The sequence below is a fragment of the Pempheris klunzingeri genome, chromosome 9 (genome assembly GCF_042242105.1).
Source record: "Pempheris klunzingeri isolate RE-2024b chromosome 9, fPemKlu1.hap1, whole genome shotgun sequence".
Classification (NCBI taxonomy): domain Eukaryota; kingdom Metazoa; phylum Chordata; class Actinopteri; order Acropomatiformes; family Pempheridae; genus Pempheris; species Pempheris klunzingeri.
Genome location: NC_092020.1, coordinates 952471 through 980284, shown reverse-complemented (window position 1 = coordinate 980284; position 27814 = coordinate 952471). Strand labels below are relative to the sequence as shown.

General features: G+C 40.7%; 2 protein-coding genes across 2 annotated transcripts; both read left to right on the top strand.

Annotated features, from left to right (window-relative positions):
• The first annotated feature begins 15639 nt into the window (after window positions 1-15639).
• Window positions 15640-19120, top strand: LOC139206875 (T-cell immunoglobulin and mucin domain-containing protein 4-like). Its single transcript, XM_070836473.1, has 6 exons — window positions 15640-15870; window positions 16061-16399; window positions 16474-16530; window positions 17292-17371; window positions 17801-17894; window positions 18049-19120. The coding sequence occupies exons 1-6, from the start codon at window positions 15828-15830 to the stop codon at window positions 18180-18182; spliced, it is 747 nt and encodes a 248-aa protein (XP_070692574.1). The 5' UTR covers window positions 15640-15827; the 3' UTR covers window positions 18183-19120.
• Window positions 19121-21315: 2195 nt separating this feature from the next.
• On the top strand, window positions 21316-26384 carry LOC139207269 (cell adhesion molecule DSCAM-like). The gene is made up of 14 exons (XM_070836941.1): window positions 21316-21417; window positions 21503-21844; window positions 22061-22189; window positions 22316-22483; window positions 22587-22657; window positions 22864-23110; window positions 23233-23319; window positions 23418-23513; window positions 23662-23790; window positions 23907-24071; window positions 24397-24449; window positions 25597-25699; window positions 25789-25819; window positions 25907-26384. The coding sequence occupies exons 1-14, from the start codon at window positions 21357-21359 to the stop codon at window positions 25962-25964; spliced, it is 1740 nt and encodes a 579-aa protein (XP_070693042.1). The 5' UTR covers window positions 21316-21356; the 3' UTR covers window positions 25965-26384.
• Window positions 26385-27814: the final 1430 nt, after the last annotated feature.

Below are 27814 nucleotides of genomic sequence, written 5' to 3'. Positions count from 1 at the left end.
GAGCAATTAAAGGGAAATTCCATGCAGAAGACTCTGCCATTTCGAAACAAACTGACATGCTGCTGTTTGACTGTTCATTTTTTTTGTTTCCATGATTGGCCCCATAGGACCGTAACAGTAATACTAACGCACAAGCTGGTGACACACAGAGACATACATAATGAAATTGAAACAGACAAATGGCTTTCTGTTGTCAACACCATTCCCCAAGTACTTATAAGAGTTATTCTTTCCACAAATGTAATAAAAAAAAACCCAAAAGAGAACATATGTCATTAGAAAAATAATAAAATCATCAGGGTGTCTCTGTGCTAAAAGGAATACTGTTGTCAAATGTTGCATAAAGTCTTGAACTCTGTCACTTTTATGCTTATGAGAGACTGCAGCTACATGTTCCCTTTGCTCTCTTTACTGTCTTTACTGGACAAACTCTAGCTGATCCCATGATCAGCTGTTATTATATACTTCTTTACTTATCTGTAGTTCTTTCTCCACTGCCCCTGTTTGACCAAATAGTTCCAGGACTGAAGGAACAGGAACTAAAATCAGAAACATTACAAACCGTGTGCTCACTAGAACTTGAAGCTGTGCACACTCCACCCTGATAGTTCCTGACCACTGGAAAGCAGCAGGGACTTTTTAGGGGCCAGGAAGTATGGTAAATAAATAGATATAAATGAAGTTATAAAGTTTTACGCCTGTTCCTCAGGTCAAAACACAGGTAAGTGTGTTCGTGAGTTCTTAAAATGGTTCCTGGCTATCTTAAAAAATTCCTGTGGGAAAGTCTTTGTGGGACCATGTTGTGGAAAATGAAAGGTATGTAAAATAATTTCCTCCTTTAATCAGCAAGAATATCCCAAATCTTTAAAATCTTTTAAAAACAAGAATTAATTACTCATCAATAGTTTGCTGGAGCACCACAATTAAATATAATTACAGGGTAAGAGTTCTGCTGTCACTATGAATATGACAGCCTGGCACCGCACTGATATGATGATGCGCTCCATGTTGAGAAGATGATCGTCTACAGTGAAGATGTCATCAAGGACAAACTAAAAACTATAACGCCAGTGTGTGTCTGATAGCAGTTCAGTATGAAAGTGGAATAAAACTAAAAGGCATTTTATTACATCGAGGAGCTTGATGGTCTGTTGTCATAGAAAGAAATTGGCGGAGAAATTAGAGATTTCCAAAGGGAGCAATTGATATTTAATGAGCTGTGTTGTTTCCATTGAAGTGCCCACTCACTACATGAAAAGTGAGCCAGACTGTAACAAGTCGATGGACCCAATTATATCTATTTGCTTTTATTGTTTAATCTATGCAGCATCCAAACAAGATTAAATAATGAAAATATCTCCACAGAAGGAAGTGCTCAGTAGCACAAACACATAATACTTAAAACAACAGTGGCCAATGAACTGCTGCATGTTTTTATTAGATTTCTAATTTCTAGACCAATTTTTGGCACAGCTGGTGTGTGTGTGAAAGATTGACACGGAAACTATTTTGTATTTGAGATTTCTCTGCTGCCATTCGTCCGTCTGACAGCCCTCACACTGCATCCCAAAGACATTAACACCTCTGGGCTATTACTTTTGTCCTTGCATTAGTTAACTCCTCACACACACACACACACACACACACACACACAATGGACATTACAATGTGCCAGCATGCCATTTGGGAGCAGAGCTGCTATCTTCTCTCTGTTTTAATTACTGTCATTACAGGAAATAGTGCAGACAAGAGTTTGTGTTGTTTTCTTTCACTTTGCTTCTTTCACCCACATTCACACAGCATTCAGGGGAGCCGTTCCCAGGCCCGGGCGCCTCACTAAATCATCCGTCATATCCAGCTCTGTTGTGCATTGCTTTGACAGCAAGAGAGCCACAGAAATTTGTAGCATTACCTTATCACAGCCAGACTATATCAGCTCGAAAAATGAAGGATTGTCAACAAAAAAAATTGTTTAACATTTTGTCATTTCCCAGAATGTAATGTACGTGAGTGTACTTTCAAAAACATTAAATGCTACAGTCAAAACAGTGGAACTGCTTTTACTGCGCACGCTTGCTTGTCAAATATGATGGCTGACCTTAAAAACATATCTAATAAACTGTTCAGGCTGCCAATGAAATGTGCTTTTTTTTTAGATGATTTCTTTAGATGTAATTTTCTCCATTATTGGACAGCTGATGCTAAAGAGGCAGTAAAGGCAGTTTTTTGTTATTTATTGGCCGACGTATACACCAGAATTTATATATGTGCAGTGAGCGAATGTCAGATGATATCAGCCAATTTATCTGTCTACCTTCAGCCAAAGTGCACCGTACAGCCAGGAGGATAATTCTGGTAGATGAATACTAATTACTTCTATATTAGTGACATTTAAAGATAGTGAATATCAGAATAAGCCTTAAAAACACCATGTTTTAATAGTCTGTAATTGTAGAACTTAAACTCCTACACACTTGCTATCCTCTGTGGCAGCTATGATACTGATGAACTCTTTCATGTTTTGATATTAAATGTTGTGGAACTCAAACAAATGATGATTCAGATCCATAAAAATTAAACTTGTTCAGCCTCAGAACAAGTCTGGGTCACATTCAGAGTCTGATTTATGACCCTCACTGCACACTGTTTTGTACTTCAAGAACTCTGCAGACTTTGAGGCTTTAAAACTGAAAAAATCAAACACAGGACATTCTGGACGTTCCCTTCAATCCCTTCCTGAGGAATCTGCCTCCAGCTCTGCAAATCTCTTGGTGAGATCAAATGATGATTCCATTGGGTATTATGAGATTTTGTGCAAAACTGGTTGTGGATCATCCTCCTAATGGCATTTTAACCAAAATTAGACAGACTGAATGTGACTGGTGCCATAGGCCTCTCATTACAATTGACTTGACTGTTTTTCCGCAACACTACATCACCATTGTGCAGGTTGTAACGCTTCCCATTCCATTTGCAACGATTTGCTGGTAGATACTTGTGTCACCTGCTTGTGAAGGCTTGCACCTGTCTCCACTGACTCTGGAGGAGGTCAGTGAAGTTGGAGGAGGAGGAGGAGGAGGAGAAGCACCACCAAACGTTTGGGTGAGTAACATTGCCGTTGTGAGGATGAACGGTGAGTCTGGGTCGGAGTGAGGGATCCGGCATCGATAATGGCAGTGAACAGGACTTCCTGTGAAGGATATGTTCCTGTAGCAGCATGGATTCATGAATTCTTCAAGGTACTCAAATGATCCAATGTCAGGAGCCACCCATGTGCGAAGAATGAGGGGAGTTGAACTCCCAGGAGAAACCTTGCTCACTACTGAAGCTCTCCCAATTGAAATTGCGTGTGGAGGCTTGCCAGCTCAGGCCATACTTCTATGTCAGGTTCAGGACTGATGAGTTTACAGGTCTCAGGGTTCTGCTGCAGATCCTTGTATGGACCATGGGCCATGGCTCTGGGCTGTTCCCCAGAGCCGTGTCGTCTCTGCCAGATGGGAGACTTCCAGGGCACAGCCCTAGACGCATTATCAGCTGGACTGAGTATCCATGATCTTTAATAAGACTGTAGCGTCAGTGGACACACCTCGTCCAATCTATTCTGAAACCGTCTCCATGTTGGACCTGCCTGTGTAAGAAAAACCATCTTGTTCCTCCCTTCCATGAGGAACTGTGTCTTTTAGCTCAGTGAAACTCTCCCAGGAGGGTGTGAGGTAGGAGGCCATTTGGATCGAACTTGAGGAAGTGGCATTCTGACCCTATTGGCGAATATATGACTACAGTCAATAAGTGGGTGACTCCTGCATTTGCTGGTTCAGTTTGGAAAATGTTTGCCTGACATCTCGCTGAGTCCAGCTCATGTTCTGAGTGAGTAAGGGGAGGAGTTTCCAACGCCATGTGTAGTGTGCACGGGGTGCAACCAAACATGAGATAAAACTGAAGCCAATATGTCCTAATATTTGATCTTTTATTAATGCTGATGGTGACACTTTTATTTTTTGCTGCATTTTAATATTTTACAAGACCATTTTTTACTTGTTAATGAGTAGTTAACAATTTAGAATATAATTGATGCTGAATGAGGTACAGATGTTGAATACTCAGTCAAACCCAACCCTCAACAAATGAAGAATTTGAAGATGAGCAGACGTGCATTGATGAAACATTAAGAAGAAAGCATTTTGCGTTGTGTGGTAATCAACAGATATTTCAAACATAAAATTTGCATGACATCACTGATAATCACAGATAATATAAGCCATCAATAGACGTATCATATAATTTACTAATCAGTCAACCATCCATCAGAATTTGACATGTCTTGTCTTCCAGTAACTCTCTACTGAACTCAACTTTTGCATTTATTTACAATGCTGCATTAACTGTGTTCAAACACCATGTTTCAGTGCATATTGAAAGTCTACTGTTACAACATCCACAATAACCACAATAAAAGAGGTAGAGTTAAAAAACTGCCACCTCTTTGTCTCGTTTTATCAAGCCTTCTGGTAACTCGCCTGTCATTAACACAATAAATGAGATGAAAAGGCATTTTGCACGATCTTTTATTCATTAGATTGTTTCGTGAGCTTCTTGTTTAAAGTCGACTCTGTTGTCCAAAATGTTCCAAGCAGAAACACACCATGTAACCATAAGACTCGTGTTTATAGTCCCTATTGATGTCACAGACAAGACTTACTGTAGCCCCTCAGTACAAACACTTCTCTTTTGAAATCCACAGACCTCAGCCAGAATAAACAGCGATACAATAGAAGCTCGTACAATATCATCCCTCATTCCCTCTCTGCTCTTATTGGCAGCAGTGTTTATTATGAGAAAGGAGGTGAAAATAACATAGCAAAGTGTAGTTTAGATGTTAGAAAGATGTGTATATCTCCAGGGTTTTCGTGCTTGCAACAAATTAAATTGTTGTTGAGAGAACAGCCAGCAATTTATCCACATCTCTATTCTTCTAATGACTGGTTAATGTCTGAAGCGATTTACAGAGAACAGAGTAAACCTGGATGCTGCAGTGACAGGGATACATCATTTAAATTGTTCCGTGGAGTGATATCCTCTGGTTTAGATCATATGCTGGAAAAATCCATTTATGGCATTTATCTTAAAAAACAAAACACGTCAGTTTCCTGTATCAAACAGGAAACTCACTTGTTGTTTCTTTAAATAGTTGTCTGTGTGTGTGAAGTGGAAGTATTTGTCTTCACCTAATTGATATGCCACAAGGGTCTGTGAGAAACCCACCAGACCCAGAGCCAACAAGCTGCACAGTTGCAGCTACAGTGTCTCCAAGGAGACTGTAGTGGGATTATAAAGAAATGCCTCCATGTTTTCACCCCATCCACAGGCTGCAGCACAATGCATGAGAGACGTGAGGTCGACTGCGTAACCTGGGAGTAATTTCACTGATTGGTCATTCACATCTGAGCCCAGACTGATAGACTTCGCTAGAAACGCCTAGAAGCAGAAAGAGAGGAGAAAGGAGAAGGAGAGACAGAGACCCACCATGCACAGATGATTTGTTAAAAAGTCCCGTCAACGTAGCTTTTACTCTTGGCTGAAAGACAAGTTTTAAATCACTTTATATCACTTAACATATTTTAGCACTGTATTAAGTCTTGTACAAAGATACTGAGATGTCTCTGCAAAACTTTAGATAGCTGTTGCATGCTATTTTTAATGTAAACAACAAAAACATGGCCATATAAAGTAATTTTCTAAAAATGCCTCATTCATATACGACAGCCGCACCAATTTGTTATTCCCAAACTTCACTGCTGAGAAGTTTAGCCAATGAAATTACAGAGGTGTAGTCCATCAGAGCAAACAACAGTTATACAGAAGTGCTATGGACCAAAGTCTTAATCAGTGGCTGCAGCGACTTCTTTGTCCTCAGGGATGTACATGATGCTCATTCGTGCCAATAGTTTCACGGTATTCTACTGATCTACATAATGCAGCAAGAAATGTAGCGATGTGCCAATAAAGGCTGAGAATAAGACTGCAGGTCAACATGAACGTAAGCAATGCAGGTTTTATATAATCAGTTTTCAAGGTAAAAAAAATGAAGTGCATTCAACGCACTTTTTATGTCTCAGTAATGCAAGCAGTGAGTTTATGGAAATATAAACACAAGCTTTGTTTTCAAGAAAACTCCACTTACACAATACTTCAAAACAAAAAGTAATACAGTGAAAGAATGGTCTGATCACGAGGACCATTTAGTAGCATCTTCAGACAAAAAGTCCTTTAAGTGCTCAGTCGTTGGAAACGTAGGCGTTCCATTTCTACTGGGCACTTTAAAGGACTTCTTGTCAATTTTCATTATCATGTTGCCTACATGGGAATTTGAAAATCTTCATTTCCAACAACTGGGCAAACTTCATTTGCTGATGAAGACCATATGGTATGACTGAGAGCTCCAGAACAGCTACTAAATTAATTTTGACGTAACATTGTTTTGTCAGCTGCTGAGTTAAAGGTCAAGACTGAACTTTAAAACACAAAAAAATAAGTGCTAAAATTATTATTTCATTGGATTCTGCCTCTGTGGTTGATCCACAGCCTACTGTTGTTGTTGCACAGCTTTACGATGCAGTTCATCAGTTTAATGGACGTTTTAGTGTTCATTTCTGTTTTCACTTGCAAAATATCTGGCTTATATAACTGCATTAACTGGGGATTTTACCTGCGTCTGATGTCTGAACACTTGTTTTTCTTGCTCTTAAAGACTCCACATTGTAAAGCTGTGAATTTCCCAGTAAAATGTTATTGGAAAGTAATAATAAATTAACCTGAAATGTACTTCAAACACACTATAGAAATAAAATGAATGTCTCCACAGCCATTCTAAACATCTCCTCTCTTTAATATCTGGAATGTCATATTTCCTCTTTCAGGTGAGGTTTTTTTTCCCCCCTCTGACTCTGTGCTGTCTCCCATTGTGTTCCTTCCCGTCTTTGTTAAGGTTCCCCATATGAATCCAATAAACAGGGATCATCGGCTGAGGATGGATGATGTACTCTGTAGACGGCTTGAGGAAGAAGAAATGAGTGTGTGTGTGTGTGTGTGTGAAAATTCCTTAAATGCCTGGAGTAGGTTAATTGGTCCAAGTACAGATTCCTTCTCTGATCTTGACTCCTACTCAGCAGGAGCACCAGCTGTCATGTAAAAACTGACATTATATTAAACAGTGGCAATGTTTGAGAGGCATTTTTAAATCACTGTGAGAGGTCACATCCTAATGTTTACCCACAAAAACATCACTTCCTGTTTAATAAAAAAGTCTGCGTTCAGCTTTTGACATACTGTAGCAGTAAATGATGTCCCCTTCGCCACAGTGTTGGACTTGATAGTTTATCCTGCTGATTTATGTTGCAGGCAGGTATTTGCAGTAGCCTTCTATCCACATGTCTGACTTGAAAGGAGTTGTCATAAATCAACCCGCCTTCTGTCTTTAACAATGACTCAATCAGAGGGCAGTGAATGCTTGTTCCTCCCACTGGTCTGGTCTGAATGATTGAGAACTGGTTAGACAAAAGCAAAAAGAGAAGCTGTCGTTTTCTGTCATGCATATATTGCTAGGACTGTTGCTTTCTGCCTCTGTGTTTGACAGTGGTTGAATGAACCTTCACCTGTATGTAATTACTAAAAAGGACATGATTGGATTGTAGCTTTGACATAAAAAGGCACATTGTTTATCACCTGTCACATGACTGACAGGGCCCGCTGCTGGATGTGGAAAATCACAAATTACTTTGCTGATTCGAATAGCTTTGTTCAGTTCAGTTAACAGTCACGTCACTGGTCAAATGCACTGAAGTCCATACATCAGTGAACGCATCACTGCTCTGTGATACTGCTGTGATGTTTAGTGCTAATTCTGGTTGTTGGTGTAGTTCTTTAAATAGGGACAAAACTAGGCCTGTGCATGCACTTCTTATTAAGATAAAAGCTTCATAGCTGCATGTACTAACCCTCTAGATAGTAATGGCTTGGCTATGCAAGCTATTACAATGTTATCTTATAGCCCACACTGGCTGTAGGTTTATAATTCATGATTAATTATTCTAAAATGTTTAAAATGGATGCATTTCAGTAGGAACCATTTATTCCAAATGATATTCTAATGGCTGGTTGGTGGAGGCCTTGCTGGATGGACCTACACATTAATGAATTTGAAGGAACATTCTGTAACTACACATTTGTGAAACAGAAACTAGAAACTAGAACTAGACTAGTAACTAGAAACTAAAAGTGTATTTAAGGAAACCTTTAATGTGATTTTCAAAATCTAGGGCACAATGTCATATTTAGGAGGAAGGTTGGAAGTTTGTTTCTCTCATGATCATTTTTGCTACCATTGAGATTTATTTAAGTGGGACAATGTGCTGCTTTGTCAAAACTAAACAGAACAAGCTTTGTTGTGTTATCGCTATCACACTGAGAGTTTAGCTTAATTAAAGAACAGTTGTGTCGTGGGCTTCTTCTGATCACCTTCCTACCGCTTGCAAGAGTACAGAAATTAGCAGACCCAAGTTTTCGACAGTCCACGTCTATCAGATAACCCCCCTGCACCATAGCGGTCCCTTGAGTCTTCAATCATATTAAATCATCAGCTTAGTTGTTGTTTGTGTGAGTTGCACTATGTGGCACCTGCACGTGGACTAGGCATGAAAATGACCTATTTTATAGCTTTAACTGTGGGCCTGACTGGGGTGTTTACATTTTCATGATGTGGTCAAATAAACATTCAAATATTCACCATATGCATTACAGCGACAAGGACACATGTGTGTGTGAGAACACTTGCACACAGATAGAACACAAATTTTCTCATGAACCTTGACTCTTGCTGTGTTTAGCACTGAGGACTCGTGGCCTTGGGTTGATTCACAGTATTGCGGCTGAGTCAGGCTCCGTCTGCTCGGACACACCGACAGGAAAAAACATTCTGATAAAAGCCGCAGGGGTTTAGCCAACAACAGGACTTAAACATCTAACCTGCTCTTGCTCAGCTTCTTTGCCTTTGCCTGTAGTTGACTAGAATGGTTAGCTGAAGGCTCATCTATCCCAAACCTGGAAATACTAAAAAGTCCAAACATTTTAGGTTATTGCCACTAGAGGACTTTGTGTACAGGCCAGTCTTTCCCATACTGGTCCCCTGCTCATGTCCTCGCATGGTTTTCTCAGCATCTCTCTGTCCTGTGTTAGTAGCACGGGTGGCCAGGCCATGTGAGAAATGAAAAAGGGACTTTGTTTCCCAGCGGAGAGAAAGAGTTGGATCTGGATCAGCCTTGGGTCAGGAGAACTTCTCTTCTGTGCACCCCTAATCATCTTTCCTTTAAGGGCATGTTTATGTTTGCACATTTTTCCCCTTCGATTGTGCTGAAGGAGACTGAACTCATGAGAATGCTGTTGGTTAACAATCTTTGTATCCTGCAGTGCTGTTGTGTAGGCATGGGGGGTACAGTCTCGGCATCCTACTCTTCTCATGACCGTTTTTAAGCCATAATCTGCTACGAGGCTCACAGCATATGACTACAAACATTGGTGGTAAGTCATTGATCCAGAAAAGATTCCTTATGGGAAAACACATTGCAACTGGATCTCCCGTAAGGATGCTGCAGTGAGTCACAGTGATGGGATTCATGGCAGCATCCCAACACCCTGGGGGTGGGAGGAAAAAGAGAAGGAAACTCTGGGAATGTTCAGAGTACAATTACACTGATGGACTCCGTGTCCCTTAAAAGAAGACAATATGAATAACTTTTATTTTCAGCAAAATCCTACATTCGAGCATTATGCCAAGTGTAAGATGTATTTCTGTCTGGAACAGATCTCCACATCCTGTCCTGCCAACTTCACCATCCTTGCTTCTCCTTCTTACTTCATTTCCGCTTTCTGTCACTTCCACCTTGCTTCCTCTCCTCACGCTTTCTAATCTGCTTTCACACAGTCAGACTAAAATTCTCTCCTCTCTCGCGTTAATTTCCGTCCCTCTTTCTTTTCTTCGCCCTCATCCAGCTCCAAGTCTTCTAGGAGTGCTTGGACGCGTTTCCGCTCCCAAACTCCCCATGAGCTCTGGTCTCCCTGGTGGGACATTAAGAAGAGGGAGGAGGGGGACATTGAGAAATGCTCCCAGGAGGGACGAGGGTGGAAAGTAAGAAGTGGGGAAAGGGCCGGAGCTCCACAGTTGCCGGGAGTGGCAGCCATAAATTCATCATGCACAAACTGCACACACACACACACACACACACACACACCCAGACAGATTAGAGTTCTTGTAGAGGAAATAAGAAATAAATGGACGAAGAGGAAGATACTGACTGAGAATAAACAAAGAAACCTATTCTATTTTCCATCTGAACAGTGAAGACTGAGTCTCATTCAAAGTTGAGAAAAGTGACAAAAACAAGAATATTATAATACTGTATACTGACAGTCTCTCTCTTTTAATTACCTTCACTGATAAACTGGCTGTGTAAAAGACCATTATCATCTGGTGATTTCATGGATTTGTAGAAAGATTTTGTAAAGTTTAAAAGGGATGCATTAGGCAAAATGCACTTATTAATGTCCTTTCAACATAGATATGTATCTGTAGTGTGGGTAGACATGCTCAGACTATATCCTCTCTCTTTTCTCCTGCTCCATCTGTCAGTAAATGTGTGTGAAAACCCTCTTGTGACTGTGCCACCCACTGACAACCTGAATCCACCTCGCTGTCTGCCATTGTTGTTTTGTTACTAACGCTAGCTCCGGTAAAACTAAGATGTCAAAGGTACGAGAAAAGCACGTAAATTGTTCTGCTGTAAAAACCCACACAACGGTCTTTGTGTCCTCCCACCATCTGAGGAAGTGAAGAACCAGCAGATCCACTTTATTTTAGTCGGAAAATGTTACGAAAATGTCCCCGTAACAACTGGAAAACTAGAACGCATCTGTATAACGTCATTTTACTACTTTCTTAACGCGAGCTGGTAACAACAGAAGCTAAAGGATGCGTCGATACCAGCTGGCCGTGGCGTTAAAGCCATAAGGTTTGTTGTGTTTCATGTTGTTTTACTGTTTATTTGGCAGGACAGTCTGTTGAACTTGGCCTGCTGCTCGGCTAATGTGTTTCCCCTTCGGAAACACCAGCATAGCTGATGCCGGAATTGGTGGTTGGTGCCTGCTCAGGCTTGTGGGAGCTGACCAATCAGAGCAGACTGTGCGCGGGAGGGGGCCTTATAGAGACGGGAGCTAAATCGGTGCGTTCAGAATGAGGCCGAAGATTAGTAAGCACAGTATGAGAAAAATAATGTGTTCTTCAAACTTTACAGCATGAAAATAAATACTAGTAGGAGCCTCGAATGAGAGTATGAACGTGAAAATGAGCAGAATATGTCTCCTTTAAAGCTGGATTCATACTTGGTGCATCTGTCTTCAACAAGACAGATGTGTTGAACGTAATCAGACTGTATTGTGCTTTTAATTACATTTCCTACAGTAACTGTGTTCATTCGCACAAATAACAGTGGGAATGTTTGTCCTATGTCATTACTGAAAATGTGACTATTCTGTGCATTATGTTTTGTCATCCACTAAAGATAGTTGCAGTGAGCAGAAGGTTCACAGTGTAGATGCCATTAGCTCCCATTATAGTTACTGTGGCCACTAGAGGGCTTTGTGTCTTCAGGGTAAACAAAAGTGTCATTTCAGAGCACTTGTGTAACACATGTAGGAGACAAAGCTACGCTGTGATGCACAACTATAAATACACCTTAAGATGGCTGAGATGTGAACTGTTCAAGAGGAACTTAATCAATATCTAATGTGGTATCATTTACTGTAGGAGTTCACTGGTGGTCTTTAAGGCCTTTTTATCTGATCTAACTGATGCCGTTGATAAGAGGAGGTAAAAACAAGCCATCGGAGGTGAGCAGAGGGCAGATACAACCTGTCAAACCAAAATATTTGTCCAACATTGCCACCACAAGGTCTGCATTGAGGCATCAAGTGTTGAATAAATTAATAAATAACTGTCACACTGGGAGATGATTTTGCTGTGCATCCTGACTCTTTCCATAATTTATAGTCAAGCTATTTAACTTCTCTTATATACAACAATGACAACAACAACAATGACCTTGTTATATATGGTCATACATCACACAGACACATGTACCTAGAGGATATCGAAAGAACGTTAAACCACTTCCTTCCTTTTAAAGTTTGTAGAAGTGGCCTTGACATGTGAGTGGTAAACATGTTCCATGTGCTTTGGGGGGAGTCATGGAGTAACAGTGTGGACAGAAGCACCTTAAAGAGTGCTGTTGTCTCATGTCCCCTCCAGCAGACGCGTTGTGTCTCATCAGGCAAACACATTTAGGGAGTAGAGGTCATCTGACAGCTCAGCATGTTTGCTCCAAAGGTAACTGTGGAACCTCTAGTATCAGCAATATTGCAAATCGATGCTCTCTGTCGTTTGCTTGCAGTGATGGATCACTTCACAAAACTTCAAAATGACAAAGAATGAAGCTGTGATGTAGGTACTGTATTTGTGCACCCATCATTCTTAACTTACTTTCTATTTAATGGAGACAAACTCGAGATCATTTTTTCTCCATAGTTCAGTTCCTCCAGACATTGAGCTAACCAGACAGCGACTGCAAACCTCCTTTCACGACTTCTAAAAATGCCAGACTCTCAGACCTCTGTGGTCTCACTTCTTCTTTTCTGTTTGCTCCTGGTTTAACCAGACATCAGCAAAAGTCTCCCAGCCGTAGATCTGTCAGTGCTGGGACACTGGCTTTGGACCAGACCAGTTTCTCTGCTCCAAATGACATTTTTAAAACTTTATCTGTGCAGCAGATTGACAATCGCTCCAATATGAACCCGAACAGGAACTTAAAATAAACAAGACTCCTTTTGCAAAGTTTAAGCAAGTAAACAGAGGTTTTATGGAGGGAGCAGTGGGCTTGTACTCCCCGTTGTAGTGCAGGCACATTCATTTAGATATTTATAAGAAAACAAATACTACCATAGAGAAAAACTGTCATGTTGTGAACATCATAAGTCATAAGTTGTTTTTCAGTAAACTGCTTTCTGTCATATAGCTTATATTGATTTAAAAAGAAAAAGACAAAGAACCCGTAAAAAGCCCTAAAATAAACAAGATTCAGTTCAAATAAGTAATATACTTTCATCACATTCATGGCTATTAAAAAGGTGTCAGTTTCATGTTGTTAGTTGGCGACAATGTGAGAAAGGAGTCACAGCTGTGATAAATGACAAGACACAGGACAGCATCGTGGGAGGACAGTGATCTATGGCGCACTACAGCAGCTCAGTGGTGGCTGACAGTGTTGATAAGTGGAGGTGGAGACAGGCCTGTCAGAGGTGAGCGGAGGACAGATAAAGGCTGGCAGAGACTAAATATTTTTCTTAGGCTGCCGTCCTCATGTACACACACAATGGCTCTTCCTTTCCATTAGTAATAGTCATATAACATTGACCTTTGAATATACACACACGTGTGTATGTGCATACATACACACAGAGGAACCCACAGGCGCTATCGGGAACAGTGTTGGAACAAATAAACTCTGATGAAAGACAGAAATACATCCTACTGCAGTCCAGTATGTAATATTACAGATGTTACTCTGGTAGATTTTTGGAAAAAAAATGTTTTCTTTGATAATTAAGCATTGCACACAGTTGTTCAGCACATCAGAAGCATGTGTGATGTTGTGATGAGGCAGCCTTAAAGTGCACTGGCATACATGTGAGAAATTAGGTAATGTTTGCAAAATACACATTCCGTCAAAGTGTGGGTTTGTAAAAGCAGAATAAGAGAGAAATGAAACTTGAGGACAACTGAGGAAGAAGCTACACCCGTCCACAGACTGTTAATTCTGTTCCATTAGATTAGTAAAGAGCTTTATTCTTCAAAATAACAAAGTAAAATAAGAAACAGTGTGGTCTACAGTATCACAAGGGTCTAAAACTAATAAAATAGATAATTTCATGTTTATTGGTCACTTTAAAGACTCTTAAACCTCCTAGGATTTGGTAATGTGCCTTGTTTTCACTCATAAAGGATAACAAATGGGTAGAGACAGTTATTTTAAACACTTGATAAAAAAGGAGCGTGTGGTTGAAAGTTAGATGGTGAGGTTACGCCATTTTGTGATGGAAGCTAGAGTGGAAAAACTGCTGCACTCATAAATTGTAATAGAACAGAAACTTTGTATGAAAATCATCTGTAGGTCAGATTTGACATGAAACAGTGTAAAACAGTAGAAGCAAGTGTAGACAGTGTAGACAGTGTAGACAGTGTGGACAGTGTAGACAGTGTAGACAGTGTAGACAGTGTAGACAGTGTGGACAGTGTGGACAGTGTAGACAGTGTGGACAGTGTAGACAGTGTAGACAGTGTAGACAGTGTAGACAGTGTAGACAGTGTGGACAGTGTAGACAGTGTAGACAGTGTAGACAGTGTGGACAGTGTAGACAGTGTAGACAGTGTAGACAGTGTAGACAGTGTGGACAGTGTAGACAGTGTAGACAGTGTAGACAGTGTAGACAGTGTGGACAGTGTGGACAGTGTGGACAGTGTAGACAGTGTAGACAGTGTGGACAGTGTAGACAGTGTAGACAGTGTAGACAGTGTAGACAGTGTAGACAGTGTGGACAGTGTGGACAGTGTAGACAGTGTAGACAGTGTAGACAGTGTAGACAGTGTGGACAGTGTGGACAGTGTAGACAGTGTAGACAGTGTGGACATTGTAGACAGTGTAGACAGTGTAGACAGTGTAGACTCAGCAGCCAAATTACAACAACCTCCAGTGCACTTTCACTACACTACTATTACTGCAACTCCACTTATTGCTATAGGGACTGTGGGGGTGATGTATTTTTGTAGGCCAACCAGTCACTCCAGTTAGAAAAAACTACATTTAAGATACTACAATGATAAGTGGGGAAGTTTGAGTTAGAATAGTTTGCAAGAGTGCAAGTATAAACACAGGTGGAGGCTGTACTAAAGGCTGACTAGTGGCTACATGAGTTTTCGTGCTCAGCGCAACGTCCTGGACAACCTCCGTAGTCTCACTTAGCCGCTTATTAGCAGCAACCTTTTTTAAGATACATGAAAGCCTTTCATGCATCTAACCAAAAACCAGTTCAGAAAACCCATTGACTTCCAGACAAGGTAACCAGAAGTGTAAAAATGCTCATTCATTTCCCCATTTTAGGGCTCATTCTTGTGGCACTCTGTTACTGCTGAGTATAAAATGAAATTTTAATGATCCCTGTGGAAAATAGGAGACTTCAATCTAAAAAACGTCAATGTCGCTGCTGTGAGGAGTGCGAAATAATTTAAAAGCCTAGAGTGACATAATTGATTTGGCTAATTTAACCACACAAACGGTAAACAGACCAAAAAAATGAAGCCTTCTTGAAAAGTGCTTGTGTCAGTAGTAGGCCTACATAGCACTTACTCAACCGTGATGTTTCCTGTTTAAGTGTGTGTCATCTTCCTCTGGCTTCTTTTAAACTTCCCACAATGAAAAAATGTGGGTTGTCGTGTTGTATTTATGCTTTGCACAGTAGATTATCTTTACAGCTCTTTTCCAAGTGAGCTCACTGCACATCAAAAGTCACATCTAAATGTAGACAAGTCTAGTATTGATTTCCTTCCCAATTTTTCAAAAAGGGAAGTTATACCTTCAGTGCACAATACCATCAGTCGTGCAGTGTGTGTGGGGGAGAACTGAATCTTATCCTCACTTCAGGACATTGTTATACAAAAGCCTACACAGATGCGTGGTCTTTGTTATTTTTTCCTCTCAATCCTGACCCAAGGTAAGTCAATATTCAGTGTTTTTTGTTTTCTTGTCTTTGTAAAGTGCTCGTGGGTGTTAGAGCGGTGGTGTGTGAGTGTAAATGTGTGTGGAGGAGGGCTGGTTCATGTGTCGGCTTGAAATTGCAGAATTACAACTGAAATCTGCATCGAATCACTCAGTTTGATCCAAGTCATTCATGTCCTCTGCAGTGTCTTCCAGCACCTTCAAAGTCATTGGCTCCTTTGGGCACAATGTCACCTTGCCCTGTAGATATGACCCCAAAACTGACAGCACCCTGGATTTCTGTTGGGGGCGAGGGAGCGTGCCCAGGTCCAAATGCTCCAGCACCATCCTCTCCTCACAGGATGGGGCTGTGGTTTTCAGGCAGTCCCCCAGGTACCAGCTGCTGGGAAGGGTGACAGACGGAGATGTGTCGCTGACCATCCTGAACGCTCAGTGGAGCGATGCTGGGGTGTACGGCTGCAGGGTCGAGATCCCAGGATGGTTTAATGACTATAAGGTCAATGCACACCTGATGGTGGAGGAAGGTAATGCTCATGAAAGTGGTCCAGGGTAATTATGAACTCTGTTATCCAGCCTTAAGGTATTTTGTTTTTGCCAGCTCCTGTGGAACAACCGGTAACTGAGGACTGGACATTTACGACTGATGGGACACAAGGTCAGCCAGCACCCGTGTCTCTCTTTCTTGAAAATCTACATGTCTTAAAACAACTTTTTTTATTGGTGATGTTTTGTATTGAGGGATAAAACAAAGTGTACTTCATAGCGTGTAACACTTATTTTTTTTACCAAGTGTTTTTATTGAGATATCTGCATCACACACATCTTTTGTACAGTACATGTAACCCATTTTTTATTTTAGTATAATAACACAACACATCACACCCCCCAAATACCCTAAATGACAATGACAATATCAAAAGTAGTAAAGAAAGGAAACAAACAAAGAGAAAGAAAAAAAACAGTGTGTTACACAAAGGGCTGCATAATCGATCAACATCAAATTGACTAATTTGCTCTATGAAATAGTCAGATAAATAATTTTAGTCTTCCAAAGAAGGAACAGAATGAATGAAGGACAGAACAGGACCCCAAGTCTTGTCAAAAACATCAGCACAACCTCTAATGCTGTACTTAATCTTTTCTAAATAAAGGAAGGACATAAGGTCTTTTAGCCAAGAATTACAAGATGGAGGTTTACGATCCTTCCAATGAAGTCAAATGCGCCTGCAGGCCACAAGTGAGGCAAAAGCAATAATATTTCTCTCCCTAGCAGAAAAGCAAGCACATTTCTCAGGAACACCAAAAATAGAGATTAGGGGGCTGAGAACCACAGGTCGACTTTTGATATTGTATCATAGAGTGTAACACTTTTAACATGAAGTTTGTAACGTATGTGACGGTTTGATTTACTTACAGAAGTATTGACATCATCTGTAACTACACATGTAGAAGTTAGTGACACAACATTTGACAGAATTGGAACTGTTAAAGCTGAGGTAAGGTATTGTTCATTTCTATAATGAAGAAATATACCGTTTTAAAAAATATCCACAACACCAAAATGTACACAGATAATTACATTTTTTACAGCACATCAATACTATTAAGTGAATAAAATGAAACACTGTTTTAGTGTTTTTTTGCCAAGCACTAGATTTTAAAAGGAGAAAAACTGCACACACATAGCTATGATTTAGTCTTATATAAATATGTATATATATATATATAATTCATTGATAAGGATTCAACTTTGTGACCTTTCATGTGTGAGATAACACTGAAGGTAACAGAGTACAAAGATATATTAGTTTGAATACATTTTCATACATTTACATTTTATACTGTATATTTATGACACATATTTCAAACTATGTGCCAATTACATTTGTTCCAGGCCCCCATGATAAGGTTCATTTTCATTGCAGAAAAAATTCAAAGCCTTCCTGGAAGTAGAGAACATTGGACGGGCAGCAGCTATTTTCTTCCTCACCATAATCATAATCCTCGTCTTTATTTTCTGTAAGTGTGGAATGGATTATATTTTGTGACTCACGCCATTCAGATTAATTTTAAACACTACAAGTGGGCGTCTATTGAACAGTTGAAGGCACAGAGTGGGACTTCCTTTCATAGACTGAAAATATAATTTAATGTTTGCATTTCTTCAAACCAGGGAGAAGATTTCTGCCGAGGACGACACAGCAGCACCTCAACACCTCAGCTGCTGAGAACATTTATGAAAGTATCCCAATGCCTTTAAAGAGTGATGATGAACGTTGTGTGACCAAAGATTGCAGATTTCTATAAAGAGCCACTAGGTGAACGTGTCTGCCTTCCTGTGCTGACTCTCTCCACCTCCTCAGCTTTACACAGGAACCTTTTGAACTCTTATCTTTTAATTAGTAAGAGGGAACTTAACCTGCAGTATTTCCCCAGTAAAGCAGCTTACAGTGAGCCACTATTCTCAGACTGCACTGAAAAAGGGCAAATATGGCTGAGAAGATGCAAAAATATCCTGTGGATTGATTAATTTGCTTTATTTTCTGTCTGCCTGTTTTTCATGGCAAAATTGCTCTCACAGCCTAATGAGCTTGTGGATGGTTTATACTCGTGGACACAATGCCACCTACTGGCCTTAAAACATCATCAGTGAAATGGAAAACATTCCACCCTGAACACACTGTACAAATATAGATTTATAGGGAAAGATGGAATGGAAAGGGAGGACAGTGTGGACAAAATGACCATCTCCACTCGACACGCTTTGAGGAATGTTGGATGTAGCATCTGAACTGTATATTAAAAACCAGTTAATAGGAAGGAGAAAAATACAAACATACTTTGGGCCGTTTTGCTAAATGTGAACTACACACCGTGCTCAAACCTAACTTTTGGGTCACATAAATTATATTTTGACCACAATTTGTGATAAAACTGATTGACAGCTCAGTTTCACAGTGAACTAAACCTCTGTAAGGTGAAAGCAATGTGGTTTTTGTCTATTTTGCTGTGACACCTCTTCTTAACTCCAGCACCAATCTTGCTCCTGTTCTGGGTGTCGTTTTTCCACAAAGTTGTGTGATAAATGCACCAAAGTGACGCTGTGACTTTTGAGTACAGCAAGTTTATTTTACCTGACCTACATGACTGATGTGAAAAAAACTGCTGAATTGCTTATGTATGCAACTCTCTTCTTTACACGTGTCAAGTTTTTGTGACTAGTGTAATGACCAATAAATATTTACAAATCAATCACAATTTTGAGAGGAAAATCTAATTATTTTTTTTTTTGAGACACTGTAGAAGTTAGCTGTTGATCAGAGGAAGTTCTGTGCCACGATATCAGCTAACCATACTTTCTATCTCAATCAGTGTATGTGTTGCTTCAAGACTGTTCAAACTTCATAAATGTCTATATCCCTATCAATAAAACCAACCAACCAGAAGAGAAAACAGTGTGTTGATAACCTTGATTCTGTCTCTGTCTAATCATCAAAATGAAACAGCGAGTCATTTCTAAGATAAAGAAGCCAGAATATGAAACAGCTATTTTCTACATTCCTCTTCCGGCAGCAGAACTTGTTTGTGTGAGCATATCAAGGCCAGCATAATGTGATTTGGAGTTTTAAAGCATTTTCAATATACTGTATGTCACATATTTCAAACTGTGTGCCAATTACAGTTGATCCAGTTCCTCACGATAAGGTTCATTTTCATTGCAGGAAAAATTCAAAGCCTTCCTGGAAGTGGGGAACCTTGGCAGGAAGGCAGCTGACAAACAGTTCATATTGACTCTGACTAACCCTAAAAAGTGTTGTTGTCACCCAACCTTGAGGCTAACACGAGTTAATTTCCCAATTACAACATTCTTTCCCTAAGACCATATTTACTGTGATCTTAACTACATTACTCACTGTGTGCAGATATAACCATTTGACAATGAACAGAAAAACTTCACTGAAGTTTAACATTTTGTAAGGTTTGGCTGCTTCTTTACACTTGGGATACATACCATTCATCTGTTTTTAAATCAGGAACAAGATTTCTGCTGAAGAATTCATCTCAACATGCTGAGAACATTTAGCGTGAATGGCAGCCAGCATTACAAGAACAACGGTGTCCCTGAGGCTCTCCTATGTGAGGCAGTCCCTACCAGGATGTGTATCGACTCTATTTACGCTCTCAGCCTTAGAGGGACACCTTTTGAACGCTTATCTGCTTTTACAATTTGAGAAGAGCAGCTTACATGGTCCCATTATTCATGTTAAAGATGTATGTTTGTACATTACTCGGCATCTGACCGCATTTTGCACTTGTGGCTGGACGTTACACTGCATTTCGTTGTCTCAGTGCTTTTTTCTGTGTAATGACAATAAAGCTGCATCTAATCTAATCTAACACTTATGGACTCGTGCCACCTACTAGACTTGACCTACTAGACTTGCTCTGTCTTTTTCTCTGTTTTTGTTCTAGTTCCTAAGAATTATTATTTAACAGTCACTATAGACACTGATTTTACTGTCTTTTCACTTTTTCACTGAAATTAGCGTGGCAATGTAAGCAAAATGAAGGAAATAACATCTTTTCGGCATCAGTGAAGCTGATGAAGATGACGTTACATAAGTAAAGCTATCCCATAAATCCATTAGTATTTGTATTTGATGTGGAGCTAAACTCACCGTTAAGATCTAACCCTAATATGAAAGCTAACGTGCTTTCAATACAAATAAAAAAAAATTACAGTAATACACAAATCTACAGCTTTGTATCTTTAAATGTTGTTGTAGTTAGATGTGACAACCACGTTTGTGGGATTGTCGAGAGAGGAAGTTCTGTGCCGGGTTACTAAACATCCAGCAGACCCAAACGTTTAGTCAGCAGTCCAAGAAATGCAGTTCATGGCCCTTGAGTAAACCAGACTTTCTATTTCTGTCAGTGTTGCATTTCAAGACATATACTTTTGGAAATGAAGATAATATATGTAAAACCATTTTGAGTGCGTTCTGACAATAAAAGTTAAAACTGGAGTTGGTGTCAACTTTTTAATATTTTCTACTGGAACAAATGATCTTCCAGCCTGTGTTCAGTTCAAACAGCAGCACACTTTACAGCAGAATGTCTGTGGACGTAAAGCTGGTCTGAATGGTTAAAACTTCATGACTTTCTATCCCTATTACTAGGAGGACTGTGACCAAACAAAAGGAGAGAAAACAGTGTGTTGATAACCTTGATTCTGTCTCTGTCTAATCAACAAAATGAAACAGCGAGTCACTTCTAGGATAAGGAACCAAAACCGTAGAGAAGGAAACAGCTCTTTTCGACATTCCTCTTCTGCCAGCAGAAGTTGTTTGTGTGAGCATATCATGGACAGCATCATGTGATTTGGAAAGATTTCAAAGCTGAAACCGCACTGTGGTTTGGTTTAGTGTTGCTCAGCAGGTGGACCTAATCCTACAACTAATTCTGCGACGAGAGAGTAAAATGATTTCTTTAGGCAGACACCTCCCTCAGTGTTTTACTCTTCTCGTTTGTTTACTCCTTGGTAAGAGGAAGCATCTGATTTATTCAACAATGATTCAAAGGTTTTTATTAGTATATCTTACTGACAGGACTTTTTACTTTCTTAGATTGTGTGTATGTAGAGAGCACACAGATAGCCACCGTGGGAACAGACGTAACTTTGACGTGCAAATATGACGCTGAATACTACGGCAAACTGTCCTCATGCTGGGGTCGAGGTGCCATCCCCAACAGTGGCTGCGCCAATGAGGTGATCAAGTCAGACGGGACATCAGTGGCCAGCAGACTGTCGGAGCGTTACCTGTTCATGGGCAATCTTGCGGAGGGTGACGTGTCACTGACCATCAGGCAGGTTGAGGAGAGCGACTCAGGGACGTACGGCTGCCGGGTGGAAATACCGGGCTGGTTCAATGATCACAAACACCAGCTGACTCTGACGGTGGTGGCAGGTGAGACCCTCACTGATAAAATATAATCTCTGAGAAGAATAAAAGAGCATCAAGTGTTTATGACAAAATTAGAAGATTAGTATGTGGGATTCCTCTGTGACTGCCTGTCTGTTGGAAACATCTCCTTCATACTTTCCCAGAGGTAAACCTGACGTGTTTAATCTACTAATTGTTTCAAAATGATATAATATTGTATTTACTTTTATTTTATTTTAGTACGCCCTAATCCCCTGAGGGTGGAGACCAGAGAGGTGAAGGAAAGAACTGTCACTGTTCGCTGGACTCCTGTGTTTGATGGCGGCAGGCCCATTACAACCTACAGGATTGACCTCAAAAACAAACAGGGTAACCACAAGAAACTTTTCCAATGATCTTAATGCAATTTGGACATTAGGCAGCTAATAAATAACACTAATGAACATACTTTGGAGTACGCAGTGTGGCTCTTTTTTACGCATGCCTCTTGCACAGCATCCTGGGATACTGCAGTGACAACTGAAGTCTCAAATCCTGAACTGACACAGCTGACTTTGGTGGATTTGCGTCCGGCCAAGACCTACAACCTTCGCATGTTTGTGATCAACAGTATGGGCATGAGTGAGGCCAGTAATGTTCTCACAGTTACCATGAAAGAAGCAGGTAGAGTCTGCCATTATTTGATGTGGTAGAAATAATTAGATTTATGCAGAACTAAAAAAAATTTTTTTGATAGACAGCCTTTTAAAATGTGCTTTCCCCGCAGCACCGGAGGGTCCTCCCCTGGATATGCAGCTGGAGGCTCTCAATGCTCACAGCATCAAAGTCTCTTGGAAGGTAAAATCACAATTTTTTATCTTTATTTGGAGTCAAATTCAAACATTCTCAAGAAATGTTTTCTGATATTTGAGAAAAAGGCAAGAGATGCTCTAGATAGCACCCTTTTTTATACAGACTTTGTGGCTGGACATAGATATCTTAAACGATTCCTCTAAAAATATCACTCAGAAACAACAAAAACAACACTCTCTTCTCTTGACTAGCCCCCCCGGCCCGAGCACAGAAATGGGGTTCTTCGGAGTTACAGCATTAGCTACAGAGAGTATGACCCTGCAAGCAGACAGTTCAGACGGTGGCAGCACTTAAGTGTGAGCGCCACACGTGAACAAGAGAGCGCCATCCTGGGCAACCTGAAGCCTTCCACCAAGTATGGCGTACTGATACAGGCCAAATCAAACGCAGGAATAGGACCTGCCTCAACTGCACCTCTCTACTCCACTCTGGATGAGGGTAGGTGTGGAAACACGACTAACATCAAATGTGACTAAAAACATGGATTTAATTATCATTATGATGTCAGATTGATAAAGTAATTTCACGAGATTATAAAATGCATTTCATTCTGTTTCAAGTCCACAAAACTTCTACGGTGCCGCCTATCAAGTCTACTTCCACTGCTGCCACAATGTGGACAAAAGACGAAGCAAGTTTTACCTTAGGTAGCTGATGTGTTGTTGGATGAGTCATTTATCAACATCTTTAGCATCATAAAAAAAAATTGATTATAACTGGAAATGTTTTTTTCATCTGTCCCAAGTGCACACAACTTCCACAGGTGAGGAGGTACCTGCTGCCACAGTCTGGGCAGACCGGGACACCACAAGATCCCCGTCACAAGTATTAAGTATCACTGGTGCGACGTGTTTCATGTGGAGTTTTTAGCCTTCATGAACAGATACAACTCTTTTAATGGAAAAAAAAATATCCACCCAGACATAATTTTACAGTATAAGAAAAGCTCTGCTCTTCTTTGCTAAATGTCACTGCTGTGCTTCTCCTAGTGCCCCCAGATCCCCCAGCGGTTGAGTTAAAGGAGGTCAAAGACAATACAATTTCCCTTTTGTGGACTCCTGGTTTTGAAGGTGACAGCCCCATTACTGGCTATTACCTGGAGTACAAAGCAGTTAACGGTAAGAGTTATGAAATCATTGCACTTCACTTTAATTTAACAGTACAGGCAAAACTTTATTTAAATATTTCATCCTTTGGCATTTGGTGATATTATGTATATATTTTTTTTCTGCAGCCTCGTGGGATTACACAAAGACTGTTGTAGACTTTAGCCCCAACCAGACAGAGGCCACGATAATTGAGATAAATCCCTCAACATACAACATCCGCATGTTTGCCGAGAACAGTGTGGGTACCAGTCAAGCAAGCAATGTCCTCACCATCACCACTGGAGAAACAGGTGCTGCGTTTTTTTCGATTAACTGTTTTGTTTTTCATTTTTTCTCAGTTGTATGTTACCATGGTGCAGCAGGCACATGTATGTTTTGTCTCCGTTTCTATAACAGCAGAAGTAGAGGCCCTTTTTATAAATATATATACATACAAATATAAATGAACTACACTTTTAGTTGGACACAGTCACAGTTCCACAGAAAACAGGAATTATGTGGCTCGAGAACATCTCATCTCGGTTCTTTAGTTAGACACATTGTTTTTGCATGTTTAGCAAAGCAACGCTTTCAAAACTTCCTCTTAGCAACTTTTCTTTGTGACCGTGCCCACAGGTCACCAGAGGGACGATCTTATCACCACCGTATCCACCGACACTCACGCTGCTGTAAGTATGAAACCAAGGGCTTCGGTAGCAACACTGCTGGAGGTATTCTCATCCTTTACTTCAGTAAAAGTACTAATACAACACTGCAAAAAACATTCTTTTACTAGTTCAAGCACTGCACTGAAAATGTTACTTGAACAAAGTTATTTAACTATAAACAGGGCAATGTGCTTTAAGCATTAAAAGTAAGAGTGTTCAATGCAGAAAAATGTCCTTATGCTATCATATCATTTGATTAGTACAACTCAAGCATTAATGTAAAAGCAGGATTTCACAGTTGAAGTTGGTTAAGGTGGAGCTACTTTTTGTACAGGACTGCAAACAATGATTATTCCCATTATGTATAAATTAATCAATTAAACTTATCTGATTGTTTTCTACATTAACTGTTCATTAACATTAACTTCAGAAAACACAATCCTTGCTTTGTCCTAACTTAAACGATATATCAAAATAGCTGCTGTTTCAGCTGTGTATATATTGCTGAGTAGTTTAATGTAAAACAAAACATCCTATTTTATAAGATCTTCATATTTGGATACAAAAACTTTGATTTTTAAGGTAACTGGTCACTAAGGTTGTCACACTTGATTGATTGTGGTAAAAAGTACAATATTCCCCTCTGAAGTGTTGTGGACTATCAGTGGCATGAATTAATAAATGTAGTTAAATCACTTAGTCACACACATGTCATTGTACCACTGACTAGCAGACTGTGTGCTCTTGTTATCACAGAGGTTTGTAGTGATGTGCAGCCTGCAGCAGCTCCCTGTTAGCTGCTCACTACCTGCCCTGCAGCTAACACTGGCTAAGTTAGCGGCTAGTTAAGGTTAGCTGAGCATCAAGGAGACTGAAACAGGTTACCACATTTTCCTCTGGCCAATAGAAACCAAAGCAGCGTTAACAGGAGAGTGAATGTTGGACTTACATTCGTGAGATGACCGCAAACACGACTCCAAACGTTGTATTAGTCCAAAGTCTGCACCTACAGGATGGTGACAGTAGATAATAGTTTGTTAGCTCGTTAGCTGGTGACTCTGGGCCTTGTTTTAATGTTCTGCCTCTTCATGCACCTGAAACACTCACAACACAAGTGGAGCTTACCTCCAGTGACGGTGACCTGGTGTTGACTCCTCTGTGCCTCCAGGCCAGCGTGGAGGACAGTCATGGCGGACACCTGGCGGCCATTGTGGTGCCGGTGGTGCTCCTGGTGGTCGCCGTTGCCATAGTAACGACGTGGCAACTTCGACGTGAGTGCTGATGACGGTGTGAACGTAAAATGTCTCTCTAACTTTGATTTGGCTTTCACTTGATCCTCACACTGTCCTTTTTTTTCTAGGGATAATACAGAAGAAAGGCGGCCCGAACATGTGAGTGGCCTCAGGTCTAGTTGAACTAAGTGAAAAACAGTGAAGCTTCCTGTGCAGGACTGAACAGTGACTTCTCCTTGTGTGCAGGTGGCTGAGCAGTGGAGCTCTACGCTACAGAGGCTCTGAATCCCTACAAGAGCTGTAAACCTACATGATGCTACAACTCACAAATAAGTTTAAACCTTTGTGAATTTTGCAAAAAAGAAGATTGTGCATTTGTGTTTGTTCTGTTTTTGAGGAAATCTGCTCCAACTCCACCTGTGCACCCTGTGTAGTTCAGACTAACCAAAGGAAGCTTGAGGGTTTTATACAGCAACTGTTTAAAAAAAAGCTGTCTCCTTTGCTCACTGGCTGTTGCTTAGGTCTGATATTTTCTTGTCCCAAGACTTTTTGTTTTAGGTCATTTGTCTTTTATCAATATACGTCTGTTGCGTACACCTGTATAAACATCAACAGAGGATTAGTGTTTTATTTTTAAGTCATTTTATGCGTAATGGGATGGTACTACATCTTTGTGATTTTCCTCTATGGTAATAAACGTCAACAGAGTTTGTTCATTGACAAACATTTTGTTTGTTTTATGCTGTTTCAACCATCCCTGAGAAAATGAGCACAACGTGTACTTATTGGTTACCACTTAGAAGGTCCACTGGGAAAAAAAATTAAAAAAGGTTCAATAAAATCAGCTGGTAAAAGTTTGACAAATTCAAACCACTAACACATACAAGATGAATGCACTGCTGGGATTAAATTCTGGTTGAATTGTTAAAAATTCCCAAAATCCCATCCCATTCTTTACTTCAAATTGGATCTAAACTTATACAAATTACTCCTCTGACTAAGATCTTTTCAATGAAAAACATTTGATTCGTCATTGTGAAACCTCCACTAGATCACTTATCATCTGACCAAACGCAATTTCTTCAGAAGACACTGAACAAACAAAGAGGGCACAGAAGTTTGTGACCTTTCATTTCCACATCTGTCACAGCCTCCGACCACCAGTCCGTCTACAATCACAAGAGGGCGGCAGAGACCCACCAGTGAGTTGATCCAAGGCTCTCCGGAGCTCACTCGCATCTCCCCTCATCATCGACGGAGCCATCCTCAGGGGCAGGCACTGCAGCCAGCTGGATTTCCATCCATCTGTCCTGTAAATCTCTTAATTGTCCTAATTAGGGATATGAGGAAGAGGAGGAGATCTGATACCTCTGTGGAGCTTCGAGGCAGCTGCCTGCGAGGGAGTTTCCTCCTAATGGGGAATCACAGGGGGGGGGGGGTGTGGGGGTACCCAAGCTCAAGTCTCAGCAGGGACCACAACAGGGATCAATGTTTATATGTGTATGAATGGGTGTTTTTTTAAAAAAAAAAAAAAAGGCCTCCACTTCCTTTTCTACTTGTTTATATCTCGTTGTAGAGAAGTCCTTCAACTCAGGCACTGATGAAGGAACTGTTGTTTCTGCATTCACATGCTTAAGTGTTACACTTCCTGAGGACTTCACTTATTGTCTACAGTGGTGTAAATATCGCTTGATTATTGCTTTGCAGCGGTAACCCATCACAAACTCAGAGCTGCTGACGCACAAAGCCACAGTACTCTGTGCGACCGTGGCCTGTAAACACAACTCCACCACATCCCTCCTCTCTGGTCTTCCTCTCATCTCTGGACCCCTCACTTCCGCCGCCCTGCGCCCTCTTGCCTCTGCCTCCTCACTCTGGCTTTGCTTGCACAAACACAGGCGCCTTCTCCTCCTCGTGCTCTCCTCCATCTCTGCACCTCTCCATCCTCGTCTCCTTTCATCCATCTTCCTCTCTGCTCTGCTGATTACACTGCCGGGCACCTACATAAACTGAAGAAAAGAGGCAAGGAAGGTTGTGGTAAGCGCTGGTCGGATGACTTTGATGAGGTCGCTTTGATTGGCCACACAGCCCAAAACCAGTTTACCCCCCAGCCACCTCCACTCCTGCTCTTATTGGCTCCCCTTGGACCTTGCC